The sequence below is a fragment of the Oreochromis aureus genome, linkage group 5 (genome assembly GCF_013358895.1).
Source record: "Oreochromis aureus strain Israel breed Guangdong linkage group 5, ZZ_aureus, whole genome shotgun sequence".
In the NCBI taxonomy this organism is placed as follows: domain Eukaryota; kingdom Metazoa; phylum Chordata; class Actinopteri; order Cichliformes; family Cichlidae; genus Oreochromis; species Oreochromis aureus.
The window spans coordinates 13,838,184-13,859,889 of NC_052946.1; the positions used below are offsets into that span (position 1 = coordinate 13,838,184).

Here is a 21,706-nt window from a genome sequence, read left to right on the forward strand (position 1 = left end):
ATGGTAGTTTTCCTGCGTTATAATACTAGTTAAGATGTTTTTGTCAATTCATGGCTTCTATGATTGAGTTATTTTCTCCGACGTATTGTTCAACACGTCAAAGTAAGAGACAAGCAGAAAACTGTCAATAAAGGGACATATAACTGATAATGATGATGATTTCCTCCTATTTTCCCCTGTTGAACACATCTGGTGTTGTCCACTTAATAAAGATCTTGACTGCGAGAAAGTGAAATGGCTGATCCATTTGAATAAAGGGGGTGGTGCTGAATTTCTGATTCTACGGGGCTTTCCAAATATTTTATTTTATTTTATTTTACCTTGATTAGACAGGGCAGTGTGGAAATAGAGGCTGACTGACATAAGAGAGAGGAAAATGACATGCCAAGCAAGCTCTTTCACACCTGGAACATTTCGGTTATGTGGTATGTGCCTTAACCATGAGGGCATCCCAGCACACTGGTGTTAAGGACTCCACCATGTGGAAAGAATGTGCAGCAAAAAAGACTGAAGTGCCAGGCTTGGAACAGGGCAGCTTGACAAGGTATGTACGGTTGACCTGTGCAAGAAGTGTAATTCAGAATAACAAACAAGTCTTCATATCAGTCATCATCAGATGTCATGTTGATAAAAAAAAAGTTGCACAAATTCTCTCGTCTTCTCGCTGCTATCTAAAAAAACCCAGACTCAAGATAGAAATGAGTCTAATTTTGAAATTAATCAGTGTGACACACAATCCTTTATTGATTCCAAAAACCAGTAACCTCATAACTGTTTCACCAGGAGAAATACTGCATTTGTACAGTGAGTCTGATGGCATCCATGGCAACATTTGGTAAAGTCCGCATATTTCTAACAGCTCAAGCTGAATCAGGAAAGAATATATATAAGAAGGCAAAACCAATGTAATGAAGACAAAACCAAACAAGAAAAATTAGTGATTATTGGGTAACAATGACCTGCTTTCCACAGATTCTGTTACATGTAAATGATTGACAGCCCCACTCTAGCCCAGAGGAACAGGAGGGAGGCTGTATTTTCATTCAAGCTGCAACATAACACGGGAATGTTAAAGCAGACTGAAGACACAGCTAGTAAACCACCTCTCACAGAGGTGACTGAAGTTTTTTTTTTTTTTTAGTAGTCTACACATCAAAATCAATTTGTTGTGCTGATATTGAAATTAAACTTTCTTCATACAACTATGGCTACATTGTTATTTTTGGCTTAATCTAACTGCTTTGGGGAAGTGCAGACACTTGACTCAAAAGCAAAATTCATTTATTGTTTATATGCTTTTAAAAATCAGCAGTTCATTTAACCTCCTAGGACCTGGCGTCCACATATGTGGACATCACATTTAGGGTTGTCTAGACCAAAATACTAAATTTTGCTCTACAAGGGCCTGATATCCACTTACGAGGACATTATACTGCTATTGTTCGATTGAAATTTTAAACAAGTATCCTCATATGTGGATCTCATTTTTCTCAGAAACAAAAATCAGGTTAAAAAAAAAAAGCTGGTAATTCTTTGTTTTTACATTCATTGGGTCCCAATATGCCCAAATATCAAAGAGAAATTAAAAATGCATGCCACGGAAGAGTTCGGGTCATAGGAGGTTGATGCAAGTGGCATGAAAGTGGGTAACGACTCCTCTTTAGCGATTTAGCTGGCCTCTGTTTTCATTTATTTATTGCTACAACGGGGGCTGATGAGTTAAATGAGCTTAAATGATTGTGGCCAAGAAGGAGAGTGGCATATTATTAAATCTTAACCATTTATTAAGGAATGCACAAAATATAACAGTTGACATACAATCTGAGTATACGTAATTCTTTCATTTTACAAACATTAGCAACACAATTATGAATACTCTTTTTTATAAAGTATAAAATGTACTATAACAGTGAATTTTAAAAGCACCTTCCAACTAATGTTAACACCACCACGACGGGACATGAGGTCACACTGAAACCCACTTCAATTTTTGGCAATTGATTGTGCTGATGTAAAGAAGGCTACTGTACAGAATGTGTCCTTTATACACCTCGGACCAAAAAATGCACTCGTGTGCTCATTCAAGTGAAATCAGACCAGAAAATATTGATACAGCAAAAGAGGTACGATGAACCCAACAGGCCTCGCTGATCTATCGCTGAAGGTGATAGCAGTGAAACAGCAAATCCACTGCAACTGACTGCAGTTCAATCATACAAGAAATACACTGACTACAGTACTCTTTGCAAACAGCTTGGAAACAACTGCACAAAGGGAAAAAATAAACCTGTTTGTCTTTCTTTTGTTTTCTCTCAAAAGGCACAAGCAATGTTTTGGTTCATAAATAAAATATGGACACAATCCCAAATCATTTTTATGGCAACCGGTAACTTTTCCACACTCAAACGCAGAGCAGTCGAAAATGAAACATGCCACATGGTTTTATACTACAGCATAATAAAAGCAGGTTTTACTATATTAAAGTCAAAGTATCATCAAAGTGACTAAAAACTTGGATTTACTATTTGATTCTTTTGAAGTGCTCTTCATATTTAACAATCCCCAAGATTCAAAAACGGCTTAATGTAAAGCCACGTATAACTGAAGGACACATTGTGTAAACCTGTGAAATAAGAAATACAAACTGAAAGGCAACTTACTTAATCAGAGATAAACGATCTGAAAACTATACAAAATGATCCATTTAGGCACTCAATTAACGCAGTTGATTGCAGTATAAATGTGCTCTGGTGCAAAGAAAATGTGCGTGCATGCCTGCCAGCGTCATCTTTTCCCTTAGATCCTGCACACATGCAGTGGAAAATGGGGGTGGAAAATCCTTCTGAGACAAGACGTGATGAGACGACACTTGAAAATGGGTAAATCCCAGAAGCGTAAAATGATACTTTACTGTAAATCCTGAAGCTAAGGTTTACAAATCATGGAGTGACTTCTTTAAAAAACAAAACAAAACCCCACAACATTACATCCTGTTATAATTGTGTGCTTCTTCAATGGTCCTGACATGATTAACACAACAATAGTTGTACTGTCATCGCATTTCAGTCTGAAAGGAGAAAATGAGCAACCATACTGTCCTTCAGTAATATACTGTATATTTAAACAAACAAGCAATGAAAGTTGCAATGTGCCTGATCTATGATCATGTACAAGATTTAAAGCACATGTTGTTGTGAGAAAAATCTGGAGCTGAATAGGGAGCAATTAAGAGCCACAGAGTTTGATGAAAGGCATCCTATTCTGTTCCCAGTTTGGCAATCAGTTCATCACAGATCTTGGTGAGCTCTTCAATCTCTTGATTCTGTAAAGGACAGAAAAAAATGGGAGTTAAATGTGCTAAAACTTAAACATTTAAGCCATTCAGAATTTATGGAGTTAGTGGGCCTCTGCAGCTTTTCCTTCTTTTGAAGATTTTGCTTTAAGTAAACAGAACATTGCCCTCTAGTGGCCAGTTCAGATGATTGTAAATGAAGTGCATTTAAAATCAATGGAAAAAAAACGCACTATTATGCTGGACTGTTCTATTTATAGAAGTAAAATAAGGAAAACAGGAAATCATCCCTTTCACTATCATGAAGATAAACCCAAACAAAAACGAAATGACAGGAAACATCAGGTTTTGCGTGAAGCAGTGACTAAAAACCACTAATTGTTTAACTTCCAGGAAAAATTACTGCACACAGCAGTTCATCCAACAGTCAGACACTGATGCTTAAACTTGTCTTGTTTGACATCTTTTAGCAGAAGAAAAGGAAAGTGTGTTCAGCACACAGACAAAACCCAGTAGAGCTTTCAGTTTTAATTACCTAGGTTTTTCAGCACAATTTTCCATCACTAACACAGTTAAACACAGTCAGATCATTTTAATTATATTTGCTCTCATCCTACCTTCTGAAGGACAGCTCTTTCAAGTGACTCCACCTTCATCTGCTCCTTTCTCAGGCTTGCGTTGAGGGCGACACTCTCAGCGTTTGCCTTGGCACGTACCTGGGCTATCTCCTCATTAGCCCTGTTACAGAAGAAACGATGTCAGACAACGTCAGAATGAGAAATGACGCCTAGCTTTGAAATGTAAATGGAATTTCAGGAGTCAGTATTTGAATAGAAATGAAATCTTGGAAGCCTAAATTGCAGACTTACTTGTCGAGTTTCTCCTCAGCGTGGATTTTGAGGGTTTGATATCGCTGCTCCTCTTGCTTGATCCGCATCAGGTAGTCTTGAGCACACTTCTTTAGCACCTCCTCATTCTGGAGAGACACATGTAAAACAGATCCAGTCAAGTTATGCGAAGGTGGCCCACACAACTTCTCATGTGCTTCATACTGAGACTCTACTGACCTTCTTAAAGCCCTCCAAGACTCCCTTCATGTTCTCATACCGCCTGAAGAGGTCAGCAAAGGAGCGCTCCACTGAGTTGAGGTCAGCCAAGGCCTGATCTCTCTCTAAGGTCAGCTGTCTCACTGACTTACTACATGACAGGGTCTTCTGCTGCTGCTCATCCTCTGTAAATAAATGGGTCAGAGTATAAAATAAGGGCTAAAAACACACAAGAGCTGTGAGACAAAACGGTGTAATGCAATAACACATGAGTCCACATTAAAAATGCAGAATAGACAGTGTAGAAATAATGTGTTAGGAAAAAACACAGCATTGCCCTAAGTAACTAATAAATACAAGATTAATCCCAGGCCAGAGTGGGACTCCTAGCTTTTCTGGTTAGTGCTGGTCCTCAGTTTAAGGTCAGTGCAACAACAACAGAAACATAGAAACAACAGGCTATTTATATGGGTATACAGTGTAATGTACTTGGCTTAAAAGTCAACAACAGGTCATGCTGGTGAAAAATGTCAGACTGCAGGTGGAAGTAAAAGGTCGAGCTGATAGCAGCACAGGTCTAAAGTGAAAGCTGACACTTTATTTTTTATAGCCGTTGACCAATAAGGCAAAAGAAACAAAAAAGACTGAAGCCACTGACTGTGCTATTCTGTTCCACTACACTGTAAATGTGATACAGCCTTACATATTACATATAGGCTGTTAAATCTAAAGGGATAGATTAACTGCAAATTAACTGTGCATATTTTTTACTGGCATGTAGAGTTATTAATCCGTTTAGATGTGTTTCCAAGATTTGGAGCCACATTCTGTACAGATATTGCCTTTCTTTTGATTCACATTCCTTTATCGTCCGATGCATTACTGAACAAAATTACGTGAACAAAGAAAAACACTAGAAAAATCACAATAAAAACAAATTAAAAAGAGTGCAGTCTATTAGACTGTCTATTACACAGTAGGTAGATTATACCTACTATTAGGTATAACCTACTATTGTATAGATTATATATGTGTATAGATTATATCTACTTGTACAGATTATATGCATAGAATGTTAAAAAAAGTAAAAAACATATACAAAATAAAATGCACGGCTGAAGTGTGCTCAGCTGTTGCACTGCATCCATGTATTATGCATCTGTTATGATGTACATTATGAATTTAATAGTCTGATTGCGGTTGTGCAAAACAACATGTAATAGATATGTAATGGTTTCCTTTTTGTATAAATATCCACACAGATCAGAGAAACAAAATGCACATCTGATTTGGGGGTTTGTTTGAAGAAGTCACACAGTTGTTGGAGCAGTAACGTAGTGCATAATAACAAATCCACGGAGAGCATAATCACCACTAGGTGGCAGCAACTTACCAATCATCTGTGCGACTGTTTTCTCATATTCTGCAACTATTTTCCTGTCAGAATAAAAACCCAAAGCAGTTACTGTCAACTTTGTTTTCACATGTTCACTTGGGTTTAATATAACGTAGACAGGAGCACTCAGACAAACAAATGCCTCGTACCTCATTTCCATAACCTCTGCTCTGCTCTCTTCATATTTTCTCTTCCATTCATTGACTTCAATCTCTTTAACGATGATCTGTTTAGACAGGAGAGGCATAAAATTAAAAACCCAGCTACGATCACAAGTAAACAGTTAGGCATAATAACAACCAGTCCTTTTTCATACCTCTTCTCTGATCAGAGTTAGCACTGCAGCTTTGTCCATCTCGCTCAGAGGCACGCTGTCCTGGGACAGGGCTGCTGTGTCAGGGCCCTCATTGCAGGTCAGTTTTGTTGTTGTGGACATCGCACTCTGTGGAAGAAAACATATGCTGTTTTGAGGCAAGTAGTTACACTACAATAAATATCACAAAATCTGGTTTGGCCTTAAGGTGCAAGTGATGTTATCTTAGGCAAATATTGGGATTCATTGAGCAGAAATAGCTACGAATGAGAGCTTTAAAAACTGAAATAGTTGGACCTGTTATTGCTAACCTGAAGAATAGCTGACAATGCAAAACAATCCTGTCACGCTAAAATATTTATACCCCCTTGCTATTGTTCCTATAGTCCACTTACTATATCATCTTTCAGACAGAAGCTGTCCTTCTCCTCCAGCTGGTCTGCAACCTTCATCTCAGAACCTTTGAGAAGATCAAACACATAACTCAATGAGAAAAACTACTGTAACTATCCACATAACAGTTTTCAAAAACAATCAAATGCACATGTAGTAAAGAGTTCATACTTACTATTTGTCTAGTTCTGTTCTTTTTGTTTTTGTTTTTTTTATTGAAAAGACTGCATGGCTGGTCCTTATGCACAACTGTGGGGAGCAGTACAAATACTGCCCAGTGTAGTATTTATACATTTCTTTTATCCAGGACAAAATACTGCTGAGCATGCCTGGTACATTTTTCTTCCCCTCCCTTAAGCGTGACGCAGTAGTTGTTGAGAAAATTATGTAACCGCATCACCTTCCTCGTACACATCGTCTTATCAGTTTTATTAATAGAACTTGCTGTGTGAGCATCCTTTCCACTGAGGCTGATTTAAAAGAAAATCAAAGATATTCTGCTTTTTGGCTTAAAAACATTGTCCTCAGACGTTACCTTAACTTTTAGCCAAGTTCTATCCAAGCAAAGCCTTCGTTCACTCTATATTACCATCTTAAGTACTTAAATACTCATACTTAAAGAAATCCTAAACAGAAATAGGTCATGTCTGTACAAATGTCACTGTAGAGCTTACCATCCATTATAGCTCTGTCACTGCTTAGCTGTTTTTTTACAGGTGCTTTATTGCATTCTGGCTCCTCTCTCTCCTGCTGGCTGTCTGTTGTCTGTCCCATCATACAAGTGGAGGCCAGCTTCTCCTCATCGGTGGCATGATGAACTCGCTGAGTGATTTCTGGGGTCTGTACCACCACTTCATCCTCATCCTGGACATGAGAGAGCGAGGTATCTGTACATATATCCTGCATCACAGTGGAATTTATTCTATTTATGAGATTCTGAACACGCACCCCCACACACACACACACACACACACACACACACACACACACACACACACACACACACACACACACACACACAGCCTAAAGGTACTGTTGGTGAATGCGTGGGCACAAAATATTACTTTAGGCACTAGTACTGTGCAAAAGTCCTGACTATGCCTCCAGCATAATGATTGATAACTATTCAGACCAAAAATTTCACATTTGGATTCATCGCTCCATCAGACCTTTTGACCTTTACAGTTTGGTTCTTGTGTAACTTGCCATGCCTCAGCCTTTCTCCCTGTTTCCCAGCTTCTTGGCAGCCACCCTTGTATTGAATCCATTTCTAATGAGGGTTCGGTGAACTGTAGATCGATCAACTGAAGGGTCCGATGCATCTCTCGGGTCCTGTGTCAGGTCTTTGCTGGAGTCTTGCTGTTTTTTTTAAGAACGTTCATCTGCTGTAGATAGTTTTTTTAGGGCAGCTACCTTTTCTTTTGTTCCCCATTTGTCCAGTTTCTTTCATTCTTTTAAGGATACGCTGCACACCATGATGAAATACGCCAAGTTCAGGGGTAATTGGTTTTTGGGATACACCGTGTTGGTGCGAAAATGTTATTTCATCAATATATTATCATGCTCATTGAACTGTGGTATCTTTGGCATTTTTTGTAGATTCAGCTAAAGAAATGAGAACAAATTGCATGTTTTTGTGAATGACTGCTAGTAACAAAGTTTTCTGTTATGCATAGACACAAGTGGTTCATCTACTGAATCAGGTGCATTTTTATGCTTTAATGAGTCATGGGTCAGAATTGTTGTAGTTTTGCATTTTCTCATTAGATTTTGTAAATCTTCTCTCTTATTTTTTGTTTTTAATTCACTTAAGTTTCCCTTTAGTTTCCAGAGTTGATTTGCTTATTTTCATTTAGCTTTTATTGTTTGAAAATGTTTAGTTTTAGTTCAGTTTTTAATAGTTTCAGTATTCACTTTAGTCCTCATAATTAGTTTATGGAGGGCACATATCAGAGGGAAGATTTAGGAAAGTCAGTAGAGATATTGATTGACTCCCAGACATCAGGCAAGTTTTTCATAAAACTAATAGATACTAAAACAAAGCACATTACCATGTATTTTTATTTTATTTTAGTTATTTTGCTTGTGTCCTTCTCACTACCAGTACCATGAAACAATACCTGCAGCTTATCCAGGTGGCACGGGTAGTCCAGAAGGAAGGTTTGCTGTGTCCTCTAGCACAGTCTCAAGTGTGTGGAGGCGTTATCAGGAGAAGGGCTCTTACATGAGGAGAGCTAGCGAGGCCCAACATGGGGGTTAACAGAGACCTCCACGCGTTAGCCAGTTAACAGTACCCTGACTGCTCTTAGGGGCCTGAAGCCATGCCACATTACTGATAGTTTGGTCAGAAACATCATCATGAGTGGCCTGATGGAGGTGATTTTTACAGGACTCTGGCACTTCTCCACCCGTTCCTCCTTGTACAAAGGAACAGATCCTAGCCCGTTCCATGGGCATTTTTTTACGCGGTATATTTTAGGTCAGCAGCAAGCAGTTCCAGTGAGATAACAATGAAGGTCTTCACAATATTGTTAAAGTAAGTTAAGTATTCTGTAGTGACGCCATATCTTCAGGATTTCTCCTGAGGATGATGAAGGTGTTGCTGCTGAGGACAGGTGGAAGCAGGAGACTAATATATTGACTGCAGAGTGATAAGTCACAATTTTGTCAGCATGCCAAGACAGTGCTGCAGAGCTGGAGACGCTGCTGATGCTTCTGTGACTCCCTCTCTGTCTCTCGCTCTCACTGTGTGTGTGTGTGTGTGTTCAGAGGTGATGGTGGACAGAGCTGCTGAATAATGAACATTGCGGTGTCACTGCAGTAAGGTGAAGCAGTCGCACACACATACACACATCCTCACAAACACTTATATTACCTGATTACACACGTCAAGGACCAAGGACTGGCTTTCCTCGTATTTCTCTACTTTACAGGAATTCCTACAAAACAAGCACATGAAATAATGCAAGAAGTTACAATCTATAGACTAAACGTGCTGTGACGCTTTAATTAACACACACAGTTTCCACAACCATTGAGCTGTGAGCATTTCTCTGCTTTGGTGTTTAGACAGATATCAAATAAAGACCAGCGATGCACATACACACATGTAGAACCATACTGGTGCTGCTAAACGCCTGGAGAGCTCACAAGATGTAACATATTACATCTCTAACGTGTGAAATGAAAGTGAGGAAGACATATATTGCCCTCACATGCTTCTTTGTAAGCCGGTCCTGTTGCAGTGCATGCCACGATGAGAGTAAAATGCGAAGCAAGCATGCGTGAGAGAAACGTGCATCAGTACTTACAACAGAAAACAGAGAAACTTGACTTGTTCAGATGTCCTGAGGCCAATAGAATAGGACAAAAGCAGAAAAGTTTGCGGGTTGCACGACAGACGAGGGGGAGGAAAGATGAAGGATGAAAGGGATTAAGCAAGTGAAGGAGGGATTTTGATAAGGGAACAAAGAACAAGAGACAAAGGAGAGCAAGTGAGGGACTGGAGGTGCTTGGCTCAGCATTTTTAATACTCAGCAGATAAAGTTTGGCAATAAACACAAGATGCCGACAGACATGGAAAAGCTGAAACTGGTCCAACGGCTACAGTTGTAACAGCACTTTAAGAGTCTGAATATAACATGTTTAAGAACTGTGTGAATATCCAGTGTATCGGTGATAATGTTATGACCTCAGAGCTTCCAGCTCATGGGGCAAGAAAGAAGGTTTTCATGTTTTTGAGACTTACTTGATTGTCCTCTCTTTGTTTTTCTTGGGAATCTGCCTCACTTTCTTCTCCCCCTGAGGTTGCCTTGCCTTTTGTTTCTCTCCTTCTTTTACTTTTTTCTCCGGCAGAGACGAGCTACTGGACGTGTCCTCGTTGCTCAGGGATTTTGAAGGTTTAAAAGGGTCCACAGAATCATCAAAATTGTCCGGGTCAAAGCTGTAGGAGCTTCTAGGAAGCACTGGAGAGTTGCTCACCCTGCTATTGCTACCAAATGGATTGAAGTTTGGGTCGTCCGACTGACTGGGATCAAAGTTATATGATCCTGTCTTAAGAATAGGAACATCGTCCAAGTTCAAAGGTGCAGAAGAGTCTGAAACTGGAAGAGAAACTTCCAGATCAGGCTCTGAAACTGGCTCTGGTATAGACTGGGGGACTGGTTCTGGTGCTGGCTGTGAAAGTGTTTCTAACACTGTGGGTTCTGGTTCAGGTTTGCAAGAAGCCTCGGATCCTTTGGGCTTCTGCTTCTTTGTAGCAAGTTTACTGATTGTCTTTTTCCCTCCTAGTTTCTTTGGAGGAGGCCTGCTGACTGGTCCTTCATCCAGGCCAAACTCCATCATCACGGGCTTAACCTCAGATGATGGATTTGTTGTTTCCGAGTGTGCTTGTGCTGCTGAGCTGGCCTCTCCAAGCGGCTCGAGTCTGGGGAAAGAGCCCGGTTCACATGGTGGGGGAGAGTTTTGGATTTTTGATCCGCCGCTGGTGAATGGGTTAAAGCTGTCATCCAAAAGGTTGGGGTCAAATTTATATGTGACCTTAGGGAGAGGAAGCTCTTCTTCCTCGTTTGTGTTAGCAGCGTCATTCAGCGAGGACTTCATTTTCAGAGACGGAGGTTTGGATTTCCTCGTTTTACTCTTTTGAGTAGGCTCTGCCTCGTTGGACAGGCCATTGTATTGTGCCTCTGGTTCAGCAGGAGGTTTCTCCTCAGGGGGCTCTGGAGCTGAGAGGATTTCGGGTTCACTGCTCAGGATTGAATCTGGTTCTGAGGAAGGAGCAGGACCCAGAGCTGGAGCCAGATCTGGGACTGGATCAGCTGCTAGAAGAGTAGCTGGGACTTGGGATGACTCAGAGGATGGAGCCACTTCCTTCTGTGTGGATAAATCAGCAGGCACAGAGCCCAAATCTGCTGGAAATTTCACTGTTTGTTCTTCTTCGAGGGTCTGAATGTTTATTTCGAGCGGGCCACCCATGGGGACTGCAGGCTCATCCTGACCCATGTTGTGGCTGAGCAGAGTGTCCTGATCCCTGACAGGAGCAGTCACTATCAAGTTCTCCTCCTGCTCCAACTCTGTGGAAGAAATGAGACCCAAAACACCAGAATTAATCCTAAAACCAAAACAAGTCTTAAAAATTAATACACACTCCTGCTCCCAGTGCTGTTCTCTTTAATAACACCCCAGCTCAGATGTCAGTGACATCTGATTGGCTCTCTGAAAGCAGGTTAGTCACCAGCCAACTGTTCCAATTGCTGCTGTTGCCATGGTAATATGTTACTATGAGGGCCATGACATTTATACAAACTCGTGCATATGAAAATAAAAATAAAAAGGTGGTGTGGTTTATCATGTTGTGTGTGTTTTGGACAGTAGTGACGGTGGCTGCTATGGTGCAATCATTAGCTCCAGGGAAGATTGTGAGACCACAGCATATTTCAGCATGCCTGTCATACTCGCCGTGTTCGTGTAACATTATGTTGCCAGGAAACAAGCAAAGCCTGCCGATGCTTCTACCCAGTTCCAGTCGGATGTCGCCAGAGTGTCACTTTTGACTCCTTTAGTACAAATATATACTCTCTTGGTTATGCTTGTCATGTCACGGTAGATCTCACTAAGCTGCACTGCCTGTTTTACCAATAACATGAAAATTATGTATCTGATAAAATTTTATATGTGCCTTAAATAGTTTAGGCAGTGATCTGTACTTGTAGTGACCCCAGGCAGATGTCAGTCACATCTCTAACTGTGACCACACCTTTAACTCTACAGATAAGGGAGGAGGCCAGAACCACACTACCAAAAGGTCCTCATTAATACGTAATACATAATCCTAATGAATCCTACTTTTATTGATCTATAGATGCTGTTTGAATCCTAAAGTTTAAAGTACTATATTAAGCTACAGTAGTATTAAAAACTGTTGTTATGTAGATCCAAAATTCTCTACACGTGATGGTTTTCGGTTCTTGTAGATCGACTGTGATCTGTACACTTGTAAAGAAAGCCCACTGAGTCAGTGTGGAGAAAATTTCCCTGAGATTGCATCTCAGTTACATTGTCAACAGAAAACAGTTTAATAGGTTGTAATATAATAGTGATTCATTTAACCCCACTGAGATCAGATTGGGCTTATATGGTCCGTCATCTAAAGTGAGTTGCACACCCATAAAATAGTTATAAACTGTCAGCACGCAGATGGTGATGTAGTAATGGAGACTTTGGATGGACACAGGCAAACACTGGCATTAGCATGTTTACTTTCAACGATGTTTCCAGAGATGCTTCAGCTCCTCCCTGCCTGAGATCAAACTTAGAAACAGCTGCAGGGAGAGATGTTTGCAGTTTAAAATGGAAACTCCCTCCTCTCTCCACACTTTCTGACCTTTGCAACTTACTGTTTTATAAAATGTTGTTGGTGCTGTTTTACAGGATAATCCTACCAAAACCACAACAGCCGCACAAATAAGAAGACTACTAAAAATCAACTTTAAAAAAAAGAAAGCTACATGATAGCTTTGGGCCCATGGCTTGCTTTGTGCAGTTGCTCCCTTCATACTGACCTCTGTCAGTGACTACTACAAAGCAGGGCGGAGCTTTAGATGAAGCTTTTGTTGAACCTGTTGAATTCCAGAGCAAAGGCCTTTCCCACACTCTGCTACAGGCTCCTCCTTTTGGTGATTCAAAAGACAAAGTCAAGGCTTCATCACACCCAAAATCCTTCCTCATCTGCAAACCAGCTTACATACCAAGCATGCAGAGCATGTTTGGCCACCTTCAGGTATTAACCTTAATTATGTTTAATGAAGTGCATTCTGCATTTGACTGCTTGTCTGTACCCCACATCGGAAGTCTGAATACTTAGTAGGTAATAGATTTTTCCTTCAAATGATGAGAAGTTCGGACGTACTCGATCACACAAACGTTCATTTTAGCATTAAAAAACATTATTTTGTTGACACACTCTAAACAAATTTCCCTCTTTTGTTGACTATGAAGACAAACACAAATGTGACACCTGAGCATTTAGTGAGGCATCTACTCTTGTTTCCATGGCAACCTTGAGGCTACTGCTTTGTGTTGTGCACTCGAACACGCATTTCTTCTCATATGTTGAAAATTGTAGAGCTACTGCTATTGAGATTTCACAGTGGACAGCGTCTCATCATTGCATTTCTGTCTGTCTGCTGTTGGCCTCACCTGTTTTGTCTGCATCAGTGTTGTTGTTCTCCAGCTCTCCTGGGATGGTCGGAGGGGCGCGGACAGGAGTCGCTGCCTCAGGAGTGTCAAAATGACCCTCTGAGTCAGAGCTGTGGTAGAAATGAGAGAGAGAAAGATTAAAACATTCAAAACATTAGAAAGGAGCACAGAAGTGATCATATTACAAAAACAGAGAGCACGACATAGAAAAACTCCTGCTGCCAAAAATCAGAAAGATAAATAAAAACAAAAAACATACAAAAAAAACCAGATGGACTATATTGATTCATGGTATCATAATGTACAGATGGTCCCAGGTCAGACCAAGTGTGGAATTCATCTCTTGTGCTACGTAAATAAATACTTTTTAGAAGCATGAAGAGGTGAAAATACAACTTCATGCAACCCCCTGGTGGTAGCATCACCACCTGGGGGTTAATAGTACTACAGAATACCCGGAAATGATTTCCATATTGATTTAGAGCAGGGGTGTTAAACATTAGGCCTGGGACCAGAACTGGCCCAACAAAAACTGCCCACTGTCGGTCTTTGGGAAATGTAAAGGAGGGCAAACAAATTGTTAAAATTAATTTTACTTATAAAAAAACTCCCCCATGGAAAATCATAACACACCAAAGTAATTAAGTAAAAGATAAACAATTCAATGACAGAAAAATTCATGTTTTTTGACATTTTCTTTGTTCCTTTTCACAATTACAGGACAGTCAGGGCAACAAGCAACCAGAATTTCTTTCTAAAATTTTAAGCATTCATTTCTTATAATTTAAGCCAAAAGAACTGTGCTGACAGACGTCTTTCATTTACTACAGCAGCATTTCTTTATCATGTAGAAAAGCTGAGATGACTTGTTGAAAATGTACATGTTTTTCTTATATAAAGATATCTGCAAGTGACAATGCATATTTAAACTTATACTGAAAGGAAGAGCAATTTCACAAGTGACGCATGATGTCATTGACATCTAGAGGATACTGAGTAACAAAAATCAAATATAAAAATCATATTTTATTGCAACTTAAATGTGCCACTGTCCCAGCTATTATCCTCTGCTGTTGTATTATGCCTTGGAAAGACTCAGTATTGTCTGAACTGGTGAAGGAGTGAAATACAGATAAAGTGAAAGATACATAGAGGAAGAGGAAGTGCAAGTAAGCCAGCCCACTATTTCCTGTTACATTGTTAGAATCATGGGGTATGAAGTATAAAACTGTAACATACAAGCTGTAAATGATGTATTAACTCAGAATATGAACATTAAAACAGAATAAAATGATGTGTGATTTTATAACATTGCATCATTCGATTAGATCTAGCAGTAAGAATTGCTGTTGCTCTGGTTGAATCTAATTGCACAGGATAGTAAACATGGATTTTGTCATTTGATTACTTGATACCCGATGACAGGATATTGTGTCTAGTTGAGTGTGCAAGAGTGGAAACAGTTGTGAATTTACTTGGAGCAATAGCAAGTATCCATAGTGTCAAAGCAGACATGAAAAGCAGGTACATGTCGTGTTTGTGTGATTTGAGCGATGATTACCTCGTTGAGCTACCTGCCTGTGCAGTGTGAATGTGTGCGTTCTTGTACAGATCTGACAACGTGCCAGTGAGTCTAAGAAAAACACTCAAACGTGGTGACAATCGAAAGCACAGCCACACCGCAAATGTGTCCGCCCTGCAGGACAACGCAGCACGCGAAATATAAAAAATGACACCAATATTTTTTCTCCTCCCTTCCCTCGGCCTATTTCATCAAACCCTTAAAACAGCAGGCCGACGAGCAGGTAAATAAAACTGTGTGAGCCACCCTGTCAGTAGTCTCGGGGGCTCCAGCACAACACTTGCCTGCAGCCTTGAGATCTCTCCTCCTCGTCTTCCTCTACTCTCTCTCCACGTTGCTCCCTCTCCTCGCTGGCCTCCTGCCCGTCTTCATCCTCCTCTCCCTCTCCCCCGCGCACTGCCGTCCATGTCCATTTAGCCCATGACACGGGTGAGAGCCAAGACATCACTCTTTATTCCAGCAGGGTCCTCTGACCCTCTCTCACCGATAGCTGTGGATTAGTTTCCAGCACTTGACTGATCCTTTTCTGATTCTTCCTCAGGTTTCCACCCAACCAACAGCTCTCACATCTTTCTATAGAGGTTCCCACTTCTCACAGTTCTCAGTTTCCCATGAAGGGAACTACACATTTTTACACTACCCTACTTGTATATCACTAATCTCGAAATTACAAAGACTTGAGCTGCGTTCTCTGTCCTCCTTATTCTTATTTCCAGTCACGCTCTCTTCTCTGTCTCTCTCTCTCCCTCTGTCTCTGTGGCCGAATGCCTCAGCTCTGATCAGCTGGTTTATCAAATGCTGTGCTCACTCTCTTCTCCTCTCAACCCCCTACAAACTCTCCCCCCACCTCGGAACAGCTCACTGACAGAAAATGCAGTGGGGGAAGGCAGTGAGCTGTCAGCTCAAAGAATGAAAGCAGCTTCTCTTTAGGTCTCTACATGACTTCCCCCGCGGTTGAAGAATGGTATGTCCCTGTCAGGCCGCTCTTCCACTCTGAAGCAGAAGGAGGGAGTCACAAAACACACACCGAGGGAGGAGGAGGAGGAGAAGGCCTAGGGAGTGGAGGTAGAGGAGGAGCAGAGCTGTTTGGAGCTCCACATTTTATAGTCCAGAGAGAGGTTAGGAATGTGGGGCTGGATCTTAAAGCCCCTCCACCCCCACTCCTTTGTAGACTGTTTAACAGTTAACTGTTTCTCCCATCCAGTGGCAGCCAGACATGCATGACCAGGGGAACCAGTTCTGCATTTCTGTTGGAAAGCCCCAGGAGATATACCTGGCTGGATTCAATTTGTCTGAGGTAGCAGTTCAGACCACTGAACTGGCAGGAAACCAAAGTCTTCAATGCAGTCAGTGATGGGTGGTAAAAAAACCCCCACTGTAGCAACTTAGAAAGAGAAAATTGGGTCTTAAATCTCTCAACAGAGCAATAAAATGCCCCTCTAAATACAGCAAAAAAAAGTTATGCACTACATTTCCATGAAAACCAAGAGAAAAAAAATCTGTTAATCTATAATATATGTATATATATATATATATATATATATATATATATATATATATATATATATATATATATATATATATATATATATATATATATATATATATATATATATATATATATGTTACAGAGAGAACCCAAAAGTGGCTTGCTTCTAGGACAATGACTTCAAATGTGCTTCTTTTTATTAAACGCAAAAAAGCGGATCTGATTTATTCTGTTTTCCTTAAAGTTGAGAAAATCTGTCATCCTGCCAACTATATCAGTCCTATATTTACTTTTACACAAGACAAACAAAGCAACAGATCATCTGGAGAGTAGTTTAAGTTGATCTAGTTGGTTCTAGATATAAGAGAAGTCTAGAAATATCCACTCAGTTGTGTGAATTTATGAAAACAAAGCTCACAGAGCTCCATAGTTGCTTAATTTGCAGATGTTAAGCTACTGACAATGTCTGTAAATTAATATATCACACGAAGAGACAATCTCAAGCAAATGATGTCAGTAAAGAAGAAAAACACTCACAATACACATACAGTACAGGGGGCAATGGCAAATCCATGGATAACTGGCTAATAAGAGCCATACAGTAGTTTTTGCTGTAGATTTTCTGCACTCCTTCAACCACCTGCTGCAACAGCAAAACCTTCTTGTGTTCACCCAGACAGACAGCATGATAATACATCCTATTTCTGTAGTCTTGTTGTATTAAGGTGCCAGAAAATTCAAGGATTGGTTTGTCTGCTGAGCGGTTAAACTCCTCCCAAATTCCCATCGAGGACCAAATACACACATGTGCTTCAGTCAGGCTCAAAGTTTCCACATTTGACCAGAAAGGGTGGAGTTTTCTACCCGCTTATTTACAGTCTGATTCTGGTAAAGATTGTGCCTGAAGTGAGGACAAAAACTGTTCCTGCATACTAAAGACATCATCTCACAAGCATGAAGAACTACTTGTGCTTTTATCTTGGAGTTGGTATCTGTTTATTTTATTTTTTTGCTTGTGAAATGTTTGTTTGTGAAAGACAACATTTTTACTTTTTTTTTAATTAATTCACAGAGTAGCAGCAAAGCCCTACTTTGGTTTTACTAGGAGAATAGATCCCACAAGTTATACGAGTGGTAATCTTGATCACTGATCGATATTTACGTCACGTTTGCGTGATAGAAACAAAGGTGTGTTTCAGTGCAGAAGAGGAAGTCTGCATATTTACACCTTCTAAACCTTATAAATAGCTCCTTCTATCGGTGGTGAGGGGTCTCTGAAGATGCATGTGAGACAGGGATAAGCATGTTATATAAGTAAAGGTGCCTATTACTTCCCCTACTAAAAAATATACATATAAAATGAGAACTATAAGTTGAGATCTTTTCAAAAAAAGCCAGAAAATAACATTGAACTGAGTACTGACATCTTTTGTTTGCCTTTTACAAACTATCGAGGTTTGTGGACCAGTGCTTTACTTATCTAAAAACGGCATCAATAAACATCAGCATGAGGCAGCTGTGTGTGTGTGTGTGTGCACGCACGTGTGTGTGTGTGTGTGCGTGTGTGTCTCCAGATAAAAGACCACCCCATACTTAACGGCTGCCACAGCCACAGACCAGAAAGCTTCAGCCAAGGAGTCTGAAGCACCACCAGAATCCAAACACAACTCAAAAGAGCTCAGATTTCAAGCCCAGCACGAGGTAGCCAACAGGCATTTTCTAGAAAACAGAAAGTCACTAGTACCAGACAGAATAACAATCTGGCCTCTCCCGCTACTGTGATGTTTATTCTAAGCTGACACATCAGCTGAAATTCTGACTTTCCTACTACAAATGCACTAATTGCACACTTATGTTTAGTCTCTGTGTCAATATGACTGTAACCGATATTGGAAACAATGCGGAGATCAAATGTGCAAACTGTATTCAGGCTGTGTCAACAGTCATCACTTTAAATGTTCTATCACCATAAATAGAGTGGGAGACAATAGAGGAACCATGTGATTATATAACAGCCATTCCTGTGGAGCCTAAAATAAGTGCAGACACACAAAGAGATGGCTTGGCCTCGGCAAATCCCAGAAAACTAACTGAATGTTCCCGGAAATTAATTAATGTAAAAAGAATGGGACATAAAGGGCAGAGGATGAAGAGCCGAGGAGAAGGAAAACAAAGAGGAAGGAAAATAATGAGCACGCTGCCACAAGGCTGCAGTAGCTATGTGTGTGTGTGCTTGAGGAACAGAAACGGAGAGGAAGAACCTGCAAATAAATTACCCATGCTAGCACAACGAGTTTCTTACTTCTGCCTTGTGAGGAAAACTAATACGTCAGGCCTCTAACAGCAAATGAGTGAAGCTCTAAGTGACACACTTGCAGTAATATGACATGGCAGTTTCAACAGCTAGCTGAAGGAAAAACTACAAGATGTGATCACATTCTTCCAGAGATGAGTGCAAGCAAAACTACTGCAAATGTCACACCACGCCTCAGTAATCTGCTCCTCTGAGCTGGCAAGCTGCAGAATCAGTGGACTGCACAGGCATCTAGTGGTCAAAAAGCATAATAACAACCAGAAAAACTTCACAAAATTTCATCAGGTTAAAAACTTAATAAAAACCATGCATTATCTTTTTTTTACCGTAACTGCTATATGACAAGCACACATAGAGTAAAGTCTCGGTTGGTAGTCAACAGGCTCAGTATTGCTAAGAAGGTATTTTTTTGTGTATTACTCAGAAAACTGACTTTTCCCATCCATCCATCCATCATCACAGGGGCAGCAGCCTAAGCAGAGAAGCCCAGACCTCCCTCTCCCCTCCAGCTTGTCTGAGGGAACACCAAGACGTTCCAGGCCAGCCGAGAGATATAATCTCTCCAGTGTGTCCTGGGTCTTCCCCAGGGCCTCCTCCCAGTGGGACATACCCGGAACACCTCACCCAGGAGGCATCCTTGTCAGATGTCCAAGCCACCTCAACTGGTTCCTTTCGATGTGACTTTGTCCATGATGTGCTTAACTTCATGGAAGTGATTGTTAAACTGGTACTCTGTCTTGAAAAAATATTTGCCCCCTTCCTGATTTCTTAGTTTTTGTGAAAATTTCTAAGTCTTACACTACCAGTCAAAGGTTAGGCCACACCTTCACATTTAATGGTTTTACTTTATTTTTACTACTTTCTAAATTGTAGATACATGCTGAAGACATCAAAGATATGAAGCAAGATATATGGAAATATGTAGCAGAGAAAGAAAATGATAAATAACTCTAAATATGTTTATATTTTCGATTCCTGAAAGTAGCCATCCTTTACTTTGTTGACAGCGCTGCAAATCCTTCGTCTTCTCGCAATGAAACCTGAAATGCCTGAAATGATTTTCAGGGTTCATCTGTGGAATTTCTTGCCTTCTTAATGGGGTTGGGACCATCAATTGTGTTGTGCAGAAGTCAGGTTGGTACACAGCTAACAGCCCTATTTGACAACGGTTAGAATTCATATTATGGCATTAACCAGGCATTGACAGTCCATCATTACTTTAAGAGCTGAATGTCAGTCAGTCCGGAAAATTGCTAAAAATTTGAATATGTCCCCAAGTGCAGTTGCAAAAACCATCAAGTGCTCCAATGAAAATGGCTCACATGAAAGGAAGCCCAAGAATCATGTCTGCTGCTGAGGATAAATTCATCCGAGTCACCAGCCTCAGAAATCGCAAGTTAACAGCACCTCAGATTAGAGCCCAGATAAATGCCACACAGAGTTCCAGTAGCAGACACATCTCTACATCAGCTGTTCAGAGGAGACTGCACGAATCAGGCCTTTATGGTCAAGAAACCACTACTAAGAAAAAGCAACAGGCAGAAGAAATTTATTTGGGCCAAGAAACACAAGGAATGGACATCAGATCAGTGGAAATCTGTGCTTTGGTCCGATGAGTCCAAATTTGAGATCTTTGGTTCCACCCGCCGCGTCTTTGAGTGATGCAGAAAAGGTGAGTGGATGGTCTCTACATGCATGGTTACCACCGTGAAGCATGGAGGAGGAGGTGTGATGGTGTGGGGGTGCTTTGCTGGTGACACTGTTGGGGATTTATTCAAAATTGAAGGCACACTTAAGCAGCATGGCTACCACAGCATCCTGCACCCACATGCCATCCCATCTGGTTTGTGTTTAGTTGGACCATCATTTATTTTTCAACAGGACAATGACCCCAAACACACCCCCAGGCCATGTAAGGGCTTTGATGGAGTGCTGCGCCAGATGGCCTGGCTACCACAGTCACCTGACCTAAACCCAATCGAGATGGTTTGGGATGAGATGGACCGCAGAGTGAAGGCAAATGGGCCAACATTGCTCAGCATCTCTGGGAACTCCTTCAAGACTGTTGGAAAACCATTACAGGTGACGACCACATGAAAGCTCATCGACAGAATGCCAAGAGTGTGCAAAGCAGTAATCAAAGCAAAGGGTGGCTGTTTTGAAGAATCTAAAATATAAAACATGTTTTGAGTTATTTCACACTTTTTTGTTTACTAAATAATTCCATAAGTGTTCATTCATAGTTTTAATGCCTCCAGTGAGAAAGGACAATGTAAATAGTCATGAAAATAAAGAAACACCATTAAATGAGAAGGTGTGCCCAAACTTTTGACTGGTAGCGTACATGTTTCAGATCATCAAATCATCATCATCCAAATGTTATTATTTGAAAACGATAAATCGAGTAAATTCAAAATCCAGTTTTTAAATCATTAACATTAAGTTAAAAGAATTTTTTTCCCGTTTTGTTCAGGCCTACCTCACCCTAATAACTGGTGTTGCCACCCTTAAGAGCAAGAACTACAATCAAGCATTTCTGATAATGAATCTTTGACATCACTGTGGAGGAATTTTGGTCATGTCTTCTTTACAGAATTGTTTTAATTTAGCGGCATTGATGGGTTTGATTATGAATGGTTTAAGGTCAAAGCAACTCAATTGGATTTTATCCCAAACTCTGATTA

General features: G+C 40.5%; 1 protein-coding gene across 4 annotated transcripts in view; it reads right to left on the reverse strand.

Annotated features, from left to right (window-relative positions):
- Positions 1-1,761: 1,761 nt before the first annotated feature.
- tacc1 (transforming, acidic coiled-coil containing protein 1) overlaps positions 1,762-21,706 on the reverse strand; it is a 32,347-nt gene continuing 12,402 nt past the window's right edge. For 2 of the 4 annotated variants that reach the window (XM_039612070.1, XM_039612069.1), the window contains exons 2-13: positions 13,638-13,747; positions 10,189-11,512; positions 9,316-9,379; positions 7,115-7,340; positions 6,443-6,507; positions 6,051-6,176; positions 5,884-5,960; positions 5,732-5,775; positions 4,360-4,523; positions 4,162-4,268; positions 3,910-4,030; positions 1,762-3,322 (exon numbers count right to left, since the gene is read on the reverse strand). In XM_039612070.1, coding sequence (XP_039468004.1) covers positions 3,257-3,322; positions 3,910-4,030; positions 4,162-4,268; positions 4,360-4,523; positions 5,732-5,775; positions 5,884-5,960; positions 6,051-6,176; positions 6,443-6,507; positions 7,115-7,340; positions 9,316-9,379; positions 10,189-11,441 — 2,313 coding nt within the window. In that variant the 5' untranslated portion in view covers positions 11,442-11,512; positions 13,638-13,747 and the 3' untranslated portion in view covers positions 1,762-3,256. Of the gene's footprint in view, positions 3,323-3,909; positions 4,031-4,161; positions 4,269-4,359; positions 4,524-5,731; positions 5,776-5,883; positions 5,961-6,050; positions 6,177-6,442; positions 6,508-7,114; positions 7,341-9,315; positions 9,380-10,188; positions 11,513-13,637; positions 13,748-15,503; positions 16,181-21,706 lie in introns of those variants that run through there. The other 2 variants (XM_031747852.2, XM_031747853.2) reach the window with 2 other exon arrangements.